The sequence below is a fragment of the Crotalus tigris genome, unplaced genomic scaffold (genome assembly GCF_016545835.1).
Source record: "Crotalus tigris isolate CLP2741 ecotype Arizona unplaced genomic scaffold, ASM1654583v1 scf7180000024278.498577, whole genome shotgun sequence".
Taxonomy (NCBI): Eukaryota; Metazoa; Chordata; class Lepidosauria; order Squamata; family Viperidae; genus Crotalus; species Crotalus tigris.
In genome coordinates this window covers 361,886-384,464 of record NW_024100450.1, presented here as the reverse complement: position 1 = coordinate 384,464, position 22,579 = coordinate 361,886, and the positions used below count along the sequence as shown (strand labels likewise).

Sequence of the window (22,579 nt, the reverse complement as noted above, 5' to 3'; positions counted from 1 at the left end):
ATCCCTGCAATCCTGCTGATTGCCTAAATGACCAATATTGCATAGTTCATACAATTGAAAGCAATCATTTATAACACAGAATAATAGAGTTGAAAGGACTTTGGAAATGTTCTAGTTCAATCCCGTACTCAAGCAGGAGAACCTATACCATTTCAGACAAATAGTTGTCCAGTCTCTTTTTGAAAGCCTCCAGTGATGAAGCACCCACAACTTCTGAAGTGAAGCTATTCCATTGGTTAATTGCTCTAACCATTAAGAATTTTCTCCTTAGTCTAGGTTGCTTCTCTCCTTGGTTAGTTTACAACCATTGTTTCTTGTCTTTCCTTTTGGTGCTTTAGAAAATAGTTTGACCATTTGCATGGTTTGAGAGTAACTATAATGTATGCCTGGACTATAGTTAATTCTTTGGGTCCTAGGTTCTTAGGCCTGTACTAAGCAGTTGAATTTTGCCCCAACAAGGCCCCTGGAGGCCACAGATGGAGTGCAGTTCCTCTTGTTCAGTCAAGGATGGGACACAATTCTCCTCAACAAAGTATGTTACATCTGAAGCTTCTTGTCCAGTTCTTCTAGTTGCTAGGAAACTGGATGAGAGGCTCAGAGTAATATAAGGCAAAGAAAAGTGTTAACTTCCCTTTATTTTAAAAACTGGCCAGGGAATCATATTGCTTTATCAAGCAGCTATCAAGAGGTGCTGTGCACAAATTTTCATTAAATGAAACATCCCTTAATAGTTTTGCACTATTACCCCAAAATTTAACTTTTCCCTTAACTGTCTTAATTTTACTCTCCATATCTGTAGAAGGATTCCAAATTAGTTTTATATTTATTTTGCTTTGAATGTTTTGTTAATTGTGGTAGAAGGTAAGCCATTCCAGTTTTTTCTTCCATCCACTGGCTTATCATAATGACACATTAAAATGTAAAGGATGAAACTTTCTCTTGTTATAATTTTATAAAGGAAATATGAAAGTCAGACATCTGGATGGTGGTAACTTTGGGAAAAATTAGCAATGAACTCTAGTAATTGCTTGTTTGGCAATGTTTAGCAAAGAGCCCTAAATGCAATGTCCTTTATGACTTGTGAGACAAAACCTTGCAAAGCAATTCATATGCTAAAAATGTCCAGTGCTGTATAAAAATTTATTTTAGCCAACATAACCATCTGGTCCACTATCGTTTCCCCACTCCTTTTACATAAACATTAGACATAACCATAAAATTATTTAAATTTGGGAATAAAGGCATTTATCTACCGATCACTGCGGTAGTCATATTTATTTTTTAAAAAATACCAGTAGTACCCAAATTCTCTTTCATATATGGTAATTCAACATGGATGGATTGTAGGTGATCCAAGTGTTCATGTTACTAGAGTAATAGTTAACCAATTTCAAAGCATAGGTTCTAGTCCTAATGACACTAAGCTCAAAAAAGGAGCATTGCTCTATTTATTATAAGGAATGGCTGTATTGGTGTTATTGTCAATGATGCATTAGAGATTGATTCACTAAGTCAGAAGTTGCTAATTATACAGGGCCCTCTCTGTATAATTCTGGATTTTTGGGGGGCATGCTCAATCATGTGCAATTTCATTCCATATTTAGTAATGTTGCCTTGATATCAGTGGACAGAATGTTGTCCTGTCAGTTTTGCCCCAAAGGGCAGATTTTTCACAAGCCATTTGAAAACATGGTGTGTCGCCATAAATCTTTTATAAAATGACTGGCCAACTGACATAGCAGTTGTTTCATGCTCAGAGAACAATCAGAAATATTGCAAAGCAGCTGATTATACAAAATGAAATCACTGTCTATCTGGTAGCAAAGATCAAAATGTATGGAGTGAAGAAAAAGTTATGAAATAATTAACATACCTCTTACAAATTGAGAAGGGGTATCAGAGAAAGAAAAGCCAGAAAAATTCTTTATTTTCCCTTTTTCAAATTATGACTCCTGATTGGTTTTCTCCCTGCAAGATTCTAATATATGGATAAGAATAAATAGGGAGACTCATGATGCAGCATACGGAAAAAGTTAAGCAAAAACCTACAATCTTTCGGTTCTTTTGTTTAAGAAAAAGAATGGAGAAAAGTTCTCTTTTCACATGTACGTGAATTGTAGTTTTTTTACATGAATAAAATACTTTCCTGTGATCCAGGGTTATGAAAGCATTACCACATATGTGTTTCAATGAAATTTCTAAATATTTAAACACAAGATGGAATATTTTCTGGTCCCTTGAAACTGATAATAAAATAGTCATCAGAACGGGATTTTAAAATCTTCCTTTTTATGTCTTTCCTCCACACTCCCCATATTCCCTAATGAAACTATTACATTGTCAAGATTTTTTCCCCAATGTTTGATCTGTTTTAGTTATCTTATTCTTCTTCCAGATATGTTAGATGAGCTTAGTGTGTGAAAAATTGGTTCATAATTTATATTAGCTAATTTGTTTTTAAATTTCCCACAGGCCCAGCAGCTTACAGACTTGGAACAAAAACTAGCAATTGCAAGGGAAGAATTAGAAAAAGCAGCTCTTGACAAAGTAAGTAGTCTTCTCAGCATATCTGTGAGCTCTGTTAATAAGCAGCTTTTGGGCACCCTAATTTAGAACTAAAAATCTTATTCTTATAAAAACATGACCATAATTTTGATTTTACCTGTAATGAATGTTTCGTTTGAAAAGTGAAAGCTACCATGTCGAGTCCAGACATCCCACTGAGCCATTGTTTCTTTCATCTATGCTGTATTGAAAAAGATACCATGAGCTAATTCATAGTGAGCACTAAATTATACATTATGAGTTTTTAAATCACATGCTAAGCCAAAAGCAAACTAACCATATTATGGTTCAATGTGGTGAGTTATTCCCACCAATTTGTCTGACCGTGTCTAGCTAATCCAATGTTGTTTGCAATAGTTGTCATACTATGCCCTTCCCTTCCCTGTGCAGCTGAGGTGAAAAACAACATATTTTTATCTATTATTTCCGGTCTCAATTTTCCTTAAATGCATTGTATCTGATCATTTATTTGGTGAAATTGGTTTAGTTGAAATTAGGATTTTTTAAAAGCCTGAATAAATTATTCCTTATAATCCCGTGATATTTCCTCCCAGGAATCACAACTGAAAGCTCTGAAGGAGACTGTACAACTATGCCTCTCATCGGTTTTACACACTCAGTCTCCTATTGCCAATATAATCCCTTCAAGATCAATCAACAGACAGACATCTTCTTTTATAAATGGTTCAAAAGCTCCACTTCAAGTGACAAACCCCAAGGTATCTGGCTTTGCTTTTTTTTTTTAATGGAAATTAAATCTCAAAATTCTAGCAAAATAAAACTGAAACTTTATTAAAACAGCAGAAATTTTAAAGACAGTACTAAAGCTATCTTTATTTTCACTAAGCTTTGTTTGTTTGTTTAAATAAGATTTGGGGTATTTATTGTCTGCTACATATATCTCATTTACTATATATAGTACGTTATAGAAATGTACAGTAAATAATTGCTTCTATACTATTCCATTCATTGATTCAATAAAGTTTCTTGTCAGTTAAACTCATCTCCTAGTGACCTCATACAAACAAATAGCCATGCTGTTTTGTTACAATACTAGTGCTTTCTTCCAGATTCTTTGTTTGTTTATTTTGTTTACTTCCCAGTCTAGGCTTTTGTCCTTTTGCCCTGAAAGTCTCAGCTAGGAAATTTCCATTCAAGTAATTGCTAGGGTCTCCCCTGCTTAAATTCTGAGTCCAGAAAAGGTCATGGCTATAAATTCAGATCCTATTCTTTGTGCTTATTGAAAAATAAAGTATTATCCAGCAAAAGGATACCTGTTAATGGTTGCCATTAAAATCAATGGCACATGTTGGCCCTGACACAATTCTGTTATATTACTGTCCACAGAGTATTGTTTATTTTAAATTGAGGAGCCCTTGGTGTCCTCTGAGCTTGGTTGTTTTCATCACCCAAACTAGGCAATATCATCAGTGCACTGATGATGTTACCTGGTTTGGGTAATGAAACATCTACAAGAAAACTATCAAGCTCAGAGAGTATCAATGACCCCTCATTTCAACCACGAGTTACAAATATTCTCCATTATTTTGATTTTTTTTATTACCCCATAAACTGGCAGTCACCTTAAATAGTGTTTTAATATATAGTCAGAGCAATAAAATGCCATATGTGTATTGTGACTATAGCTGGACATGGTTCCCAAACTAGGATAATTATGATTGCTGTGTCAATATGCAGTTGATAATTTTATGCTAAGCAGTATGTTTCAGCCATGATGTATAGGCACTTTTAGAGTTGTTTTCTATTTCCAAACTCAATTTATTTACCCAGGTACTTTGTGCACATCTAGAGTCCAGCAAAAGTTATCTTAGCAATCAGATTATTTCAGAATGCTTTATTTACACTGTGATTGTTGTCCTGTGTCACAGACATACTTTTTTATTGAAAGTTTTTTAAATTTTACAAAACAAATCCCTTCCCCAAAACCCCCCACCCTCCCATACCCTTCCACACCTCCCCAAACCTCCCAATCCCTCCCCCAACTTTCCCAGAGCTGAGTACAGGCTTAATTAAAATTTTTCAGAAAAAGAAAAAAAACTTGAAACACATATAATTCCTAAACAAATCTAAATACATTAAATTGAATAGGTTATCTTCTCTAAAAATAATAATTACAATCATTAAACACGCTATAATATACTCTAAACATTTTCTAGTGTCATACTTATATTATTATCCATCATTCTATATAAACTCCCTCCAAAAGATAAATTTAAACATTACTTTATTTGAATATCTATACCTACAATATAAAATCTAATCTCTCCCTCTTTCTTTATCCTAAAACACAACAATAAACATATAAACATTCATTATACCATTAAAACTAAATACTCTTTTGAATACTTAAACTAAATAGTTAAACTTAAACTTCTTAACTAAGATTTCCATTCGATCTCCATAATCTTCTCTCCTATCAAAAAAAACTTAAAAGACATATAAATCCTAAACAAATCTAGATACATTTAATTAAACAAGTTATCTTCTCTTAAATAATAATAATAATAATAATAATAATAATAATAAACCCAATCATTAAACACATTATAATATACTCTGAACCTTTTCACATCATACTTGTATTATTATCCATCATTCTTTATAAACTCCCTCCAAAATACAAATTTAAAGATTACTTAAAACATTAAAATTCCCTTATACACATTTAAATCTTTACCAATAACAAATTCCATCCACAATAAACACAATCCTTATCAGTCTCTCTTGTCCAAAAACCTCAAAAGAAGTACTTTGAAAACTACCCTTAAAGGTAACTCCAAAAAATTTGTAAATGTTGCTTCTCCTACAGACTCAGAACTCTTTTGAATACTTAAACTAAATACTTAAACTTGAACTTCTTATCTAGAATTTTCATTCGATCTCCATAATCTTCTCTCCAATAACCAATTCCTTCCACGGTAAACACATTCCTTGTCAGTCTCTCTTATCCATAAACCTCGAAAGAAGTGCTTTGAAATCTGCCCTTAAAGGTAGCTCCCAAAAGTTTATAAATCCTGCTTCTCCCACAGACTCAGGAACCAATAGTTGTGAGGTTTCCTTAAACTCCTTCTTCTGTTGCTCTTTTTCTTTACGATTATATGTTGCACGAGTTGTCCTCTGCTCCTTCACCTCGACTTGTTGAGGCCCCTCAAACTGAGATTTCCCATTTTTCATTAATATAGGCTCTTCAGACTGCAATTCTACCCTTAAAGGTTGCTCCAAAAAATTTATAAATCCTACTTCTCCCGCAGATTCAGAAACCAATAATTGTGAGGCTTCCTTAACCTTCTTCTGTTGCTCCTTTTCTTTACAGTTATATGTTGCACAGGTTATCCTCTGCTCCTCCATCTCAATTTGTTGAGGCCCCTCAAACTGAGATTTCCCAATTTTCATAAGTATAGGCTCTTCAGACTGCAATTCCACCTTCTTTTCTTCCAAAGCTTTAGACTTAATAGATGGCGATAAACATACCCCCAGGACCGAAGTATAAAAGTCTTTTGCTTTAGAAACAGTATTAAGTCTATAACATATCCCCAGGTAACTCACCACCATTCCAATCGGAACATCCCATCTGAACAAGATTCGTCTCTTTTTAAGTTCATTTGCTAAAAAAGCAAACTCCTTTCTTCTTCTTAAAATTTTAGATGGGATCTCCTTTAGAATTATAACATCTTGTGAAGCAATTTGAAACCTCTTTTTATAAAAAGCTTGTATGATTTTGTTGCGCAGGGATCTTTTCCCAAAGTAAATTACCACATCTCTTGGCAAATTCTTTTGCGCTGCCACCGCAGAGTTAACTCTAAATAATTTTTCAATTTCACTAAGTATTTCATCTTTTTCTTTATTCAAAATCACAGCAAAGTCCTTTGCAACCATCTCTCTCAGGTCTCCTTGCACAGTCTCTCCCAAGCCTCTGATTCTTAAGGCATATTCCATTTGTCTATATTGAAGCATAAGGATTTCATTTTCCATTTCTTTTTCCATACTTTCAAATTTTCCCTCCATCAATTCCACTTTTTCTTCTACCTCTTCTACACGAGAGTTCAGCTTTTCAAGAACAGAGGCAACTCCTTTTAGAGCCAAAACTATCTCTTGCCTCAAAATCTTATTGTTTTCCTCTAAAATCTCTTTCATTTCTCCCCTAATTTGAGATATAACATTTCCCATCATATCTTGCAAATCCTTCACAATTATTGGCTGTACCAAGGAAGAGGGTGAAACTATTGGTTTAAGTTGTTGCGCTGATGATAACACCAAAGGAGAAACCATCTTAGGAGCTGTAGGAATTACTGGACGCTTTGGAGCCATCTTAAAAAAAAATCTTTACTCCTTCTTAAAAATTACAAAAATTAAGCAAAAGAAAAAGAGAGATTAACTCCAAAAAAATTCAAAAAATCCTTCAAGAGGAGATCATTATAATAAAAAGAAAGAAGTTAAAAGAAGGAAAAGGGAAAAAGAAAAAGAAAAATAATTAAATAAAAAAAAATCCATTCCATTTTTTAAAAGTACCCTCTTTCTTCCCTCAAAAATTAAAAAAAACAAAAAACAAAGGAGAGTTCAAAAGAGATTTCAAAACCACAGAACCACTTTCAAAAAAAAAGTTTAGAAAATTTAAAAAGAAAGAACTATATAATCCATTACATTCCATTTAACTCACTTCTTTCGGAAAAGAAAGGGAAAAAAAAAAGCACTTTCAAATCACCATTTTACTTTCACTCTCCACACCAGCAAAAAACAAAACAAAAAAGATCAACATAAACTAAAAAGCAAATAAAACTCAATAAGTTCAATCCTTTATCCAGCTCTGTCCGCTTTAAAATTCACTCACCCGATCCCTTTAAGCGTGGAGATGGTAGCGGCGTTTCACTTTGTTTCCGAAGAAACAAAAACAGCTGGGAGGCGGAGGCAACATGAACTCCGAGGGAGCTCTCTTTCACCCCCCAAAAAAAAATCCCTGGGGGGTTCAAGAGGCTCTACCTCTATTCTGTCACAGACATACTTTTATAGGAGAGTTCAGACATCATTACTTCCCTCCCATAGAAATATATTCAAATAACTCCTAATTAAACTATGGTTTTCTACCAATAATGTGCCTGAACATATGGAGTTAGTATTGTGGACCAATGGCATTGAACCTTTTCTCCTCAATAGGAACTTTGGTCATGTAAGTATTCTGACTTACTTGAATATGTCTCAGTTATGTAGAGATATTCAATGTCATCTTTCATTCTAAAGGTAGGAGGGATCTATCTACAGGTAATTCTTGACTTACAATATTTTGTTTAGTGACTTATTTCATTTGAAGTTACAACGGCACTGAAAAAAGTGACTTATGACTTGAGACTGTTGGTCACATGATCAAAATTCAGATACTTGGCAACTGGCTCATATTTATGAAGCTTGTAGTATCCCAGTGTTATGGGATTACATTTTGTGATTTTTTGGCCAGCAAAATCAATGGGAAAGCCAGATTCATTTAACAACTGTATTATTAACTTAACAACTGCAGTGATTCAATTAACATTTGTGGCAAGAAAGGTAGTAAAATGAGGCAACTGTCTTGCTTAGCAATAGAAATTTTGGGCTCAATTGTGATAATAAGTAAAGGACTACATCTATCTATCTATCTATCTATCTATCTATCTATCTATTGATCTAACTATCTAACTATCATCATAATCTATCATCTGTCTATCTATCATCTATTTATCCATCTGTGTGTCTATCTATCATGTTTCTGTCTTACTTTGTGCAAATTGTTGTTGTTGTTAATTGCGAAGTCGTGTCCGACCCATCGTGACCCCATGGACAATGTTCCTCCAGGTCTTCCTGTCCTCTACCATCTTCTGGAGTCCATTTAAGTTCACACCTACTGCTTCAGTGACTCCATCCAGCCATCTCATTCTCTGTCGTCCCCTTCTTCTATTGCCCTCAATCTTTCCCAGCATTAGGCCCTTCTCCAGTGAGTCCTTCCTTCTCATTAGGTGGCCAAAGTACTTGAGTTTCAACTTCAGGATCTGGCCTTCTAAAGAGCAGTCGGGGTTGATCTCTTCTAGGACTGACCGGTTTGAACGCTTTGCAGTTCAAGGGACTCGCAGGAGTCTTCTCCAGCACCATAGTTCAAAGGCCTCAATTCTTTTGCGCTCAGCCTTTCTTATGGTCCAACTTTTACAGCCATATATTGCAGCTGGGAAAACCATGGCCTGGACTATACACACTTTTGTTGGCAGGGTGATGTCTCTGCTTTTTAGTATGCTGTCTAGATTTGCCATAGCTTTCCTCCCCAGGAGCAAGCGTCTTTTAATTTCTTGGCTGCAGTCCCCATCTGAGGTGATCTTGGAGCCCAGAAAAATAAAATCTGTCACTACCTCCATTTCTTCCCCATCTATTTGCCAGGAATTGAGAGGGCCGGATGCCATGATTTTGGTTTTCTTAATGTTGAGTTTCAAGCCAACTTTTGCACTCTCCTTCTTCACCCGCATCAAGAGGCTCTTTAGTTCCTCTTCACTTTCTGCCATTAGAGTGGTATCATCTGCATATCTTAGGTTGTTGATATTTCTCCCGGCAATCTTAATTCCCACTTTTGATTCATCTAGCCTTGCCTTTCTCATGATGTGCTCTGCAAATAAGATAGGAAAAAAACTGAATAAAACCAGATTTTTTAAAAAAGGCTGAGTAAATATGATTCCTGATTCTCTTCTGAAGCACCTATGACATGTTTCTTTCCTCAGCAGTCAGAGCTGAAATTTCTTAAACAGAAGTACTTCATTAATTTTACACAATCAGTCCCCTACTATTAAGGATGAATAGGTAGAAAGGTCTGCAATAGGCCACTGTGCAACATTTTGCTAATAAGACCAACAATGTTCACTCAAAATTTAACTCTTCATAGGTGGGACTGAAGTGGTAGGAGAAGCAATGTCATTTTCTGAAATCTGGGATTCCTTTTGGTAGATTCTGATGAAGTAGATAGGAGGTTTTCTAGGCTACTTCAGGTTATTGGGGTGGTGCATGCTCTCTTGAAGAAGACTTCCCTGAATCTCTCAGACAACTATTATCCTAAGTCTATCCCTTATTCCCTTTTTAGGGAATATTGTTGATGAGGTGGTAGAGAGAGGGTGTGATATAGTGGATAACATGCTGAACCAGGAGCAAGAAACCTCAGCTTCTAGTTTTTCTATAGGCATGGAAATCAATTCAGTGATCTTGGGCCAATTACGCTCTCTGAGTGCTAAATAGGGATGAAAAAAATATGGCTAAAAAAACAATCTCCTCTTCACATTATGCATTGATAAGCTTTTCCGTAAGAACTAGGCAAGCACAGCTTAAAACCAGCAGACTCTACAATTAGGCAAAACAAATGTGAAGAGAAACAATAACAACATTTCTGAGGAATTGGTGAGGCCTCAATTACATTCCAAGGCATTTGATAGAAGCAGAATTGATCATTCTAATAAATTATCCTTGTCAGAATCTAAATGTGGGAACTGTATGCTGCCTGATCTTATCTCCTAGCTGCAAGGTACTGGGCAAATCATACTGGCATGATTTACAGTGAGTTTGCTCTTTCCTAAGGTGATAAGCACTAGTTGGTGACAGTGGAGTAGAATGGCAACAATAATGCATGCTTTTATGCTTTTATACTGTCCAGTTAGACTAGTGCATTTACATACTGTATGCTTGACTTTGAAGACTGCTCAGTACTGGTGGCTGACAACCACTATAGTATGTAATACATTTCATCTATGCTAACCAGTTTCAAAGTGCTGGTTTTAACCTCTGAAGTCCATCACTACTCCTGGATAGAATTTCCTTATCCAATGTATTTCCTCCAGTTGGGGATGGTTCTTGTACCTACAAAAAATGACCTGACTGGAGACCATAAGGCAAAGCTTTTCCATAGCAGGACCCTGTTTCAAGCCTGTGCTTGAAGATCTGGTTTATGCCTCACCCAGCATCATTTCATAAGGCAAATAAAATGGAATTCTTCTACAGGCTTTTCAAAGTTCATACTGCCTTCTTCAACTGGTGTTGGCAACAATTACTTTTATTTGTCATTTTTACTTTGTCAACTTTTGTCACGAATGCTGTTTCATGGTTGTGTAATTGTGGATTTTAGAATTGGTGATATTTATAAACATGATACATGCATCATAAAGTAATCTCTTTTAAACAATCCATCCGAGATGGAAGTAAATTGTCCCAAACAACTTCTCATGTAAATTGGACAGAATATATTTAATTATAAGGTTCTTAATCAATAAGGTGGAGATTGTTGCCTATTAAACATAACAAATTCAAGGCTGTTTCTATAGAAAAACAGAAAATAGTAACTTCAGCCTTCCATTTCATTTGGTATATAGTGTATCTAAAGGAGAGATATTTGGCCTTTGACTATTTCAATTATTTCTAGAATCAAAATGTACAGCAGCAATAAAATTATTATTTGTAGTATTATCCTTATTATTACTATTAGTATATACACAACAATGTGAAATCACAATTGTCAGTACTTGAGGTTGATCTTCATTTGCATTGAGATTTCCCCAACAATCTAACATGATGTAAAGTATCAGCATAGTATATATGCAGATCCAACAGTGTGGCCTTTTGTAATTGACTGACTGCATTGTAAATTTTATTTATTTTATTACATTTATATATTTATATTAAATATAAACTGTCCAAGAAAAGATGCCTTTTGAATTGACTGGGGGTAATTTTATCAATGCCAGTGGTTTTTAAGCGGTGCTCCATATGTTTTGGGATTGCATCCAGGATGCTTATTGCTATTGGTACTATCTTTGCCTTCTTTTGACAACATTGTTTTTCAGAAATGTTTTTTTTTTCCCTTTTAAGCAAGGTCTATTCTCAACAATGTCTCCTAGATTCATTTCAAAATGTCTCCTTAGGCAGCATTTCTGAAACACCATTATAGACTTTCTCTCCAAAGTTCAGAATAATCAATAGATTGTAATTCATAGCACGTTCATTCAATATCTTTCACTGAGAAATGTGATTGCTTGTGAGATATTGCTGAGACTAGACCATGTCATGCATGTATCTGGGGAAAAAAATGGGTCATGAATTTTCTGCTTTGTTCGTAGAGATCTTATTGTAAATATATATTACCCGTAGTTACAGTTCTTGAAGTCTGCTACTATACTGTTCTTAGTGAGTAATGATCCAGGTTTGAATTATACTCATCACAACCAAATTATATTATTGAACTATATTATGACACTGAAACAGACCATAAGGTATAAACCAGACGCAAGTCAATCTAGTTGCTGCTTATCAAAGTCGCAAGATTTACAAGTATTATATTTATAGTGGTCCCGGTCATATTTTTAAAAGTGCACATATCAATTCATTTTAAGAAAAAAGAAAACCAAAATGATTAAACTAAAGAATGGAATAGTTCTTTATATGTCTAAGGTTAGTTAGCTTTAAAAATAACCAATTCCTAATATGATGAAAAAGATTAACAGGATAACTGCTTGCAAGTCCAACCCCCTGTTTAGGCAGGAAATCTATACTATTTCAGACAAATGATTGGCCAATCTCTTTTTAAAAACCTCCAGTGTTTTCACTTCTGGAACAACTTTTTGCTCCAAACATCATCGATAGTATACTCACTGTTTCTTGCAAAAGAATTGGACTGACTAGATCAGTAATTGCTATCTGAAATAAAGGATTATATTAGTTACTTTCAATTTATTAAGAACTGCATATCAACAACATAGAGAGCAGTCTGAAACAAATAGTTAAAATTATAGGAGGAGCTACTTAAAAGGAACACATTCACTTTATATTTAACTTTGTTAAATTTCCATGATGAGCCTGTGTTTTTTTGTTTTACTGTAATTTAAAAAATCAATATCTTTTAATGATGGAGAGTGTAGAAACTGGAAAGCTACATTGCTGTTTTTGTCTTAAGGAAATCTGTTCTTTATCGTTTAATGCAGTTCTCCAATATGTGCATGGACATTTCCTATAAAGTTTTTTTTCTCTCTCTCTTTGGAAAAGGATCTTTCTACCTTCTTCTCAGAGTATTGATTGCATGCACAATTATTTTTTTAAAAAAATAGAAAAATCATAGCCCCAAACAAATTAAAAATGCAAATAGGTAGGGGGGACAGAAAAAGAAGAAAAAGTTTTAGAATTTCTTTTGTTGGTAGTTATGAGCTGTCTTACTGCTCTGGAGTGCTGTTGCTTGATTATTAAAATTTCTCCATCCTTTTGAAACTTCCCTCTTTATACCCCCTTTTTATCTGAAAAAGTTCCAGACATATGGGAAATGAAAGATGGTACTACTCAAGTTGGCTTGAAACTCAACATTAAGAAAACCAAAATCATGGCATCCGGCCCTCTCAATTCCTGGCAAATAGATGGGGAAGAACTGGAGGTAGTGACAGATTTTATTTTTCTGGGATCAAAGATCACCTCAGATGGGGACTGCAGCCAAGAAATTAAAAGACGCTTGCTCCTGGGGAGGAAAGCTATGGCAAATCTAAACAGCATTCTAAAAAGCAGAGACATCACCCTGCCAACAAAAGTGCGTATAGTCCAGGCCATGGTTTTCCCATTGCAATGTATGGCTGTGAAAGTTGGACCATAAGAAAGGCTGAGCGCAAAAGAATTGAGGCCTTTGAACTATGGTGCTGGAGAAGACTCCTGCGAGTCCCTTGGACTGCAAGGCGTTCAAACCGGTCAGTCCTAGAAGAGATCAACCCCGACTGCTCTTTAGAAGGCCAGATCCTGAAGTTGAAACTCAAGTTCTTTGGCCACCTAATGAGAAGGAAGGACTCTCTGGAGAAGAGCCTAATGTTGTGAAAGATTGAGGGCAATAGAAGAAGGGGACGACAGAGAATGAGATGGCTGGATGGAGTCACTGAAGCAGTAGGTGTGAATTTAAATGGACTCCAGAAGATGGTAGAGGACAGGAAGACCTGGAGGAACATTGTCCATGGGGTCGCGACGGGTCGGACACGACTTCGCAATTAACAACAACAACACTACTCTTTTAGAGGTTTTGGGGGGGATAAATAAAGAGATGGTACTGTTGAACTGATACTGTTGTGTCAGTTTTACATTTTGGGAGTAAAACAACTAAATAGCAAGCAACCAAATGAAAATTAAAGTAAATGCAGGAAAAACATCAGTGAAGCAGTACCTCTAATCACTAATCTATATGATCAGTGTTGGAATGTTATCTCAGTTCAGTCCTTATTTCTGCTAAATAATTGATCTTCTCTATTGTCATTACCATTGGAAGATCTGGAATAATCTCTATTTGTTCTTAAAATTACAATCTATTTTTCAAATAAATCATTTTTGTTTGCTAAAAATGGAACTGCTGCTGATCATTTCATTTATCATAATATGCCAATTTAAATTCAGGTTTTGACCCTTTGTTCAGAACATTCTTCTCTGAAACAATGTAAATTTAATTATTGGGGTGGGGAATTCTCTCACATAAAGTACAAATCTCAAACTCTCTTAATGTGTATACTTTTTTTAACCTCCATATAACAGTCTTTAGTGAAACATGTCAAAATCTCTTTTTTCTTAAAAAAAAAATTGGGGCAATATTTCCAAGATGTTGCTATGAAACTCTGTCAGTAAGGTTTCTCACATCTAATAGATAATACCATTCATGACAAGGAATTGCTTTTAAGATGCATTTTGTCCCTGTAGAGATATGGTAAAGCTCAATTCAGAAGTAAGCTTTTGGCAGAATATTGTTCTCAGATAGATAGATGCCTTGGTAAGAACAGGCCAAAGTTCTGTGAATTTATATAGAATGTATATCATTTATGTATTCTGTATATATAAACAAAACAAAACTGAAACTTAAAAAAAGATAATCCTGAAAGCAAATCTAGGAATTTATCTATCAAACAAAGCCCCCTGAGGTTTTTGGTTTTTGCTTTGTTAAAATAGAGTTGCTGTCTATTTTTTTTTTTCTGTTTCTAATAAATATTAAGAAGACAAATATACACGTGCTAACAAGTCAGGATTAAAAACAAACACATATTTCTTTCAAAGAACTGTGAGTTGTACAATATGCAACATGTTTTGCTCCTTCCTACCCCCATCATACCTTCTGGCTCCAGTTCCAGAGATAGATGCCACAGAATTAGACTGGGTCTGAGGCTGAATCAGAGATTGACCTATGAGAGGAGAATGTCCTGAATAAATAAATACATTAAAAACTGGGTGAGGACTAAAACAGGCTAAAACAGAATTTGCCCTCCTTAACTTTTAGGCCTTCCTTTTTTTCCTGCAAGATTCTTCATGAATTTGCTATGTGGATTAGGTTAATTAATTGGCAATTGTATTGTTTAAAAATAGTTTTTTGAAGTCATCATAGACTGTTTCAAATATCTGTGCGTTTTGCATACAGTTTGACTGTAGCATGCCATTCTTTGATTTCCCTAAAGAGGACCTTGATTCAATTGTTCTTAGTTATTTATTTATTTTAATAATTATTCTGGAAGCCATTTCAAAGAAAGCATTATTCTTTGAAAGAATAACACATATTTCACAAATGAAAAATTATGGAAACAATGATTTTCCAGCAGTTAAATCTTGCAATCATGATAGCTAATGCCGATATTGATCAGCATTTGCTTTCTTAAAGCAGCTGCAAGTAAATCTATCAATCTTTGAGACCACGTGGATGCCATATAATTTTGTTTACTTTAAGTCACATAGTAGGAAATTATTCCAGAAGATTCTCTACCAATGAGTAGCTCAGATTTTCTTTTCTTACAGGATCAAATACAAGAACTGCCTTCAGTACTGACCCATTGAATGGAAAATTTTCCTTCATATTTAGCAAGATATTAAGGTGAACCACTTTAATTCAGTTCCTAGAAACTTCAAATTAATTATTATTATCTAGTTGCTTTATAAACAAAGATGCAGCAAAATATATCAATCATGTTCTAATTTCTAATATAGGCTATGTTCTAATTTTATCATCTTTATTTCAAAATGATATGTTTCATAAAGCTACTCCCCTTAATAAAGCTACTCCCCTTAATAAAGCTACTCCCCTTAATAAAGCTACTCAGGACGAATAATTTAATAAAGCATCTTAAAAGATCCATGTATTATAGTACAGTTTTTGGATTAAAAATTCCTTTATACTTAAAGGTTCTTCTGCTTGCATTAAAAAAAAGCAGGCCTGGAAAGACCTTTGCTCAGATTCATCATCTAGTGTGCCAGATATATTCTTTCCTGGATTATGAATCACTTCTCATAGTCACTGAGACACTAATCACCACACAAATGGACTACTGCAAGGTGTTATACATGAGGATGTCCTTGAAGGTCATTAAGAGTTACAGCAAGTCCAGAATGCACTGGTGCAAGCAGTGTTGAGCACACCATGATATGCTCACTAAGCAGATTTTACTAGTGTTAGTAGTTACCAGTGAACTTATGTGTGCATTTCAAGAAGCTGATTATCACTTGTAAAGCTTTTCTGAAACACCACCCAAGGGTTTGAACCATCCAGATTCTTCAGTTCTTTACACAAGTCTTGAAACTATGGCTTTTTACCTCAAGTTCTGGGATATTCTGGTGGGATGGATGTCCACCCAGATTTTACTATGTTGGTTTCTATGGCATACCTTCCACCATTATGGTTATTTTGTTGTTGTGGTTTCAGTTTTTGATACTGCGGTTATTTTTAACTTATAGACCAGCCAGAGCTATTGCTGAGTAAATCAAATCAATAAACTTATGTTCCAAATTAATTTTCTAACATCAAAGGACATCAAAACTGGTAGGATGATAACATAAATGACTCTTCTTTCTCTGATATAATTTATGAATATTCGCTAGAAATGAACATGAAATATCTTAATTGCATTAAGCAAGTAAACTTTTTCAATTTGACTCCGGATTGTACATCTAAGCATTATAACAGAAATGTATTGAATTCTTGGCCACAAAAATGCAGAAAACATTGTTCATCATTGTGGGATTGCTTTATCCTGCAGTATTTAAGAAATAACTTAGAGCAGGAAGCTCTTATTTTCTATTTTTGATTCCATTGCACAAGTTTCTCATTTCACTTTTTCTAGCTATTCATTTGCATGAATGAGAACACAGATCAGTTTCTGAAATGTCAACAGAAGTATGAACTTCACAAATTAATTACAAAAACATAATAAACAGGTTTGTAACTTTAATAGCATATCTTCTCACATATTCTAGAGACAAAAGCATTTTAAAAGGAATTAATTTAATTGTTATTATCCAACAGTATTATCACAAATTGAGGCCATGGTTCTACATTATTTCAAGTGATAATAATAATAATAATAATAATAATAATAATAATAATAATAATAACAAGAAGAACAAGAACAAGAAGGAGAAAAATAACAAGAATAACAAGAATAATAAGAATAATGTTGGAAGGGACCTTGGAGGTCATCTAGTCCAACTCCCTGCTCAGGCAGGAACCCCTATACCATTTCAGACAAATAGCTGTCCAGTTTCTTCATAAAAACTTCCAGTGTTGGAGCGTTCACTGCTTCTGGAGGCAGATTGTTCCACTGGTTAATTGTTCTAACTGTCAGGAAGTTTCTCCTTAGTTCTAGGTTGCTTCTCTCTTTGGTTAGTTTCCATCCATTGCTTCTTGTCCTGCCTTCAGGTGCTTTGGAGAATAGCTTGACTCCCTCTTCTCTGTGGGAGCCCCTGAGATTTTGGAACACTGCTATCATGTCCCCCCTGGTCTAAGCATATAACATCATGCTTAGCATTCAAAAACCTGATTAGAATCTGTTGAAAGATTTAGGTGTGTCCACTGGGATTTTCTTTACTTTCCCATCTTTGAACAGCAGTCCATACCAAGTTTGTTTTTAAAAGAGAAATACTGAAGAAACTAAAATCCAATGTAAATTGATTTGATCATATCTCTTAGAACAAAGTGTTCATTGGAATTACTATCCAAATTTTACATTGCTTTATAATTGAATTTGCTTACAAAGACATGAAAATTAAAAACTTATTTTAATCAACATATTAGTGCAATTAAAAGCAATAACAAAGGAATTGGGAATGTGAACAGAATATATCTGTGAGTAAATAACACAGGCTGAAACAATTTATGGATGAATGTATAGAATAAAATCCTTGTCTTTGAAATGCCTTCTTTCAAAAGTATTTTACTTGTAATGTGTCTTTGTTACATGCAAATGTATAGCTTTTAGGCAATAATATAGCAGCAAGAACAATGAGCAGAAAGAGAAGGCAGTATTGTGGAATAAATGGACTTTCCTAAATAAATCATTATACTGCAGTTCAATATAAAACATAGGACCAACAAAGCAGGAAGGTATCAGCCAGTTATTTAAAAACAAAACAAAGAAAAAACAAAAGTCAATTGCTACAGTAGTAAAGCATTTTATTCAGGATGCAATCTTCAGTGAAAGCACTGATGTGGCATCAGTCAGATACCTGATTGATAGAAAAGGAGAGATTCATTTCTCCCAGCCTTTTTTAACAAACATCTCTGTGGTATAGTAAGCTAGCATTAGAGGGCATAGGAATAGAATAATGGTAATCTGTTGAATTCCATCTTACTGACCATATGTTCCAGCCAATAGCCCACCATGATTGAGTGTGTGATCTCAGATGTGGCACCAGATTACCCTGGTACCTTGTCCTGGTTTGAAGTCCACACTAAACTGACAGTCAGGAACAGTGCAGGATTTTATATTATTCATTATAACCATGAATTTTCCAAGCTGATAACTATCCCCATGCATATGATTGAATAATAATTGGACTGTGACCCTCTGATAGTCAAAAGATTCCTTGGTTATTTTTTGCCTGACCAATAAGATAAACCTTGCAAAGCTGGGAAACTGATAAAATGATCTGTTCTAGGCATCTGTTGGATCCATATTGTTTTCAGAATTTGCTTGGGAGTTTGCTTGCTGTTGATAATGTCAAAATGTTGGTTGCTCTTGGATACAGAGATGGTCTGGACAGTTGATGTGAGAATTAAGTTATAAACTAGTGGTTCCTAGGGCAAATAAACTTGATATATAACTATCAACAACTGCTCAACTTCAAACACCAACAGAGTCCGTTGAAGCATAGTATGGAAAAGAGTGTGAATTTCCAGGTGTGTAAAATAAAATTTGCATACTGATATTGGGCAAAATAAAAGGCCATATATGGCTTCATAATAGTATTCCACAAAGGTTCGAGTCATGCCAACTCCTATATAAGAAAGCCTCTAGTGAAGATCCAATGTAGCAACCAAGCTATGCCAAATCACATAGCATGCTGGGGTTCCTGATGCTTGACACAGATAAGATTGCTTATGCAGTAAGATCATCTCAAGGTGCATTTCAGTTCCATAATGCTGGAGGTTTGATTTCTTCTATTGCATCTGCAACCGAAAAAGCCAGCTGTAAGGACATCTCAGGTATTGTTCCAGTACTGAGTTTGTTTGTTCTGTCCCCATTCATTTGCAGATGATAACTAGATGACAGGCCTTGATCTGTACCTAGCAGTTTCCGAAAGGCTCTTCAGAACTCTGAGGTGACCTGGACCCCCCTATCTGATATTATGCATTGTGGGGCTCCATGCAGTAGATAGATGTGCTGCACAAATATCTTAGCTAAGGCTTTAGCAGTTGGGATTTTTTGGCAAGGTATAAAGTGGACATGTTTAGAGAATAAATCTGTCTCTACCCAAATGACAGTATTTCCAGCACTTTCTGGTAGTTCCATGATAAAATCTATAGAAATCTCTCTCCAGGGTGCTGAAGGGCTGGTTACCGCCTGTAAAAGGCCAGGCATTTTTCTTTGCCTCTGTTTCGCTGTTGCACAAATGAGGCAACTGGACACATAGTTTTCAATGTCTTTCTTTAGGGATGGCTACCAGAATTGTTTCAACATTAAGAAAACCAAGATCATAGCATCTGGCCCTTTTCCATCTATTTGCCAATTCCTGGCAAATAGATGGAGAAGAAATGGAGGTAGTGGCAGATTTTATCTTCCTGGGTTCCAAGATCACCACAGATGGGGACTGCAGCCAAGAAATTAAAAGACGCTTGCTCCTGGGAATGAAAGCTATGGCAAATCTAGACAGCATACTAAAAAGCAGAGACATCACCCTGCCAACAAAAGTACATATAGTCAAGGCCATGGTTTTCCCAGTTGCAATGTATGGCTGTGAAAGTTGGACCATAAGAAAGGCTGAGCACAAAAGAATTGAGGCATTTGAACTATGATGCTGGAGAAGACTCCTGCAAGTCCCCTGGACTTCAAGGCAATCAAATTGGTCAGTCCTAGAGATCAACCCTGACTGCTCTTTAGAAGGCCAGATCCTGAAGTTGAAACTCAAGTACTTTGGCCACCTAATGAGAAGGAAGGACTCACTGGAGAAGAGCCTAATGCTTGGAAAGATTGAAGGAAATAGAAGAAGGGAACAATAGAGAATGAGGTGGCTGGATGGAGTCATTGAAGCAGTAAGCATGAGCTTAAATAGACTCCAGAAGATGGTAGAGGACAGGAAGGCTTGGAGGAACATTGTCCGTGGGGTCGCGATAGGTCAGACACGACTTCGCAACTAAGAACAACAACCAGAATTTTCTCTTTACTAGGCGGAGGGTTTTCATGAACCCAAAGTGTCCAGCTAGCTTTGAGTAATGGCAGAGTTGCATGAATTTTAATCTCTTGATTGTGGGAATGTATAATTTCCCCCCTGCCCGTGGCAGTCCATTGTTCATTGAACAGAGATTTTTGTGGCTAAGGAACCACTCATCCTTCTCTAGAGCTTGCCTGAATTCAGTGCCTGCTGTGCTGTCCAGGTGGGATAGTTTCTTTGCTTGTGCAGTTGTGGTAACGGGGGCAGCTAGTTGTTTCATGGTCAGCAATGGTTTGACCACTTTGGCTTTTGTGCTGTTATGCTGTTGTATTGTGGCATTATTGACAGGGTGTCTGCCAGGAAGTCCCCCACAGGCAAATACTAGAGGATAAAATTGAATAGATGGGAGTGTTGAACCCAGACAGCTTCCTGGGGGTCTTTAATGCTTTGAGGTTTTTGTGACCAGTTCATACTTGAAAAGGGATTTGTTCCCTTCTAGGAAGTGTCTCCAAGTGAGGAGGGGCCAGCACAAAGTATGCCTCCTTCTCCCAGACTGCCCACCTCTGCTGGATCTCTGTGAGTTTCTTTGGGATGTAGGTGCACAGTTGCATCTGTCCTTCCTAGTTTTCCTGGAGCAGCACCAACTCCACTGCTACATCACTGGCATCAGCCTGGATGATAAATGTTTTTTCTGGATCTTGGTGTTTGAGCACTGGCTCCGTGGAAAAAAGTTTTTTTTTTTAGTTTTTCAAAAGCTGCCTGGCATTCCATAATCCACTTCAATGGCTGGCTGGGTTTTGGCTTGTCCTCCCCTTTCATTTCAGCAAATTAGTAATGGGTAGTGCAATCTGTGTGAAAGAGGGGATGAATTGTTCATAGAAGTTAGTGAAGCCCAGGAAACTTTGCAGCTGCTTCAGGATGCATGGCAGTGCCCACTCCAGTATAGCTCGCACTTTATCTGGGTCCATTTCCACCCCTTTGTGGGAGATACAGTTGCCCAAATAATTGATCTTTTCTTTATGGAACTCGCATTTTGAAAGCTTAGTGTATGGAGCTTATTCAGAACTGCTCCAACTAATTTGACATGCTCAGCTTTCGTTTTGGTGTAGATTAAGATGTCACCAAATACACCAAAACCCCTTTATACAGGTGCTCATGGAAGACCTCATTAACTGTTACTCCGCAACGTCTCCTTTATTAAAATACAGAAGGAAGGAAGAACAATGCGAAACAAATTGCATCATTCTTTGCAGACAACTTTGCTGACAAAGTTGAATGGTTCTGTTTCTACTTAAATTCCATAGCTGTGCAGGAGATAGAGATATGCTTTAGTAACCACTTTTCCCATTCCATTTGTTTCTTTTCAGCTTATAAATCTTGAGGATGTGGACCTCTTGAGGATTTGAATGATGAGAACCACAACTAACAAAGTGATTATCATCACTTCTGGCAAATTTAATTGGTCAGGGTGGGACTGCACCATGGTTAAGGGTAGTGATCAATACATTCTTGAGGGGAAAATGTGGTCCCAATATCTAAATAACTGTATTAAAGAAACCATATTTCAGATCAAGTAGCCTGGAAAGGATTATCAAGAAGGCACAACCTTCCAGTTTCAGATACATTCAAATGAATTTGGTTTTATGGATCCATTTTAATCAGGCTTTCTATAGAATATGGTTATCCAGATAATTTTGCTAGAGTGCTACTACTTTATCTAGGCACTGATCTTTGATGTTTCATTGGATAATTCTTGTCTTCCGTTTGAGGCTTTGGAATGGGGAATCATTAGTATTCTAATTATATCTAAAACTGTTGCTCATTACCAAGGAAGTGATCAGTTTAATAATAATCGGAAAAAAAGCTAGAACAAGGTAAAATAAAATGCAAGCAAGATAGCGGTATTATTAGCCAATAGGAAATTGAAATTCAGAATTTCAGTTCCTTCTAGTTTGGACAAGGCTGTCCTCTGCTTGAAAGATCAGTCTGGGGATGTTGCTTCAACCTTACTAATTACTAGATTTATAGATAGCAGCTATGGCCAGGCATATTTTAACCCATTTATATCTGATGTTATAGCCTGTTTTGCTTAGTATAATGCTTTGAACTTGGGGCTAGCATATTTGAAATTAGTGCAAAATATAGTAGTTAGCATGCAAAATGATGCAAGGAAATGGATGGTATATGGCCCTTCTTGAAGATCTGTATTGATTTCCTGTTGGTTAGCTTGCATAATTTCATGTATTGATATTGATATAGGTTACAGGTATAAATAATACAAGGCATACAGTCAGTGGTGGGATTCAAATACCTGAACAACCAGTTCTATTATGTGATGTAGGCCTGGGCCTCTGATGCCTAGAATGGA

At 35.9% G+C, this 22,579-nt stretch overlaps 1 protein-coding gene across 3 annotated transcripts in view; it reads left to right on the top strand.

The window, feature by feature from the left end:
* LOC120299110 (leucine zipper protein 2-like) overlaps nucleotides 1-22,579 on the top strand; it is a 179,038-nt gene that overhangs the window by 96,993 nt on the left and 59,466 nt on the right. For all 3 annotated transcript variants that reach the window (XM_039323559.1, XM_039323558.1, XM_039323560.1), the window contains 2 exons: nucleotides 2,473-2,547; nucleotides 3,120-3,284. In XM_039323559.1, coding sequence (XP_039179493.1) covers nucleotides 2,473-2,547; nucleotides 3,120-3,284 — 240 coding nt within the window. The remainder of the gene's footprint in view (nucleotides 1-2,472; nucleotides 2,548-3,119; nucleotides 3,285-22,579) is intronic.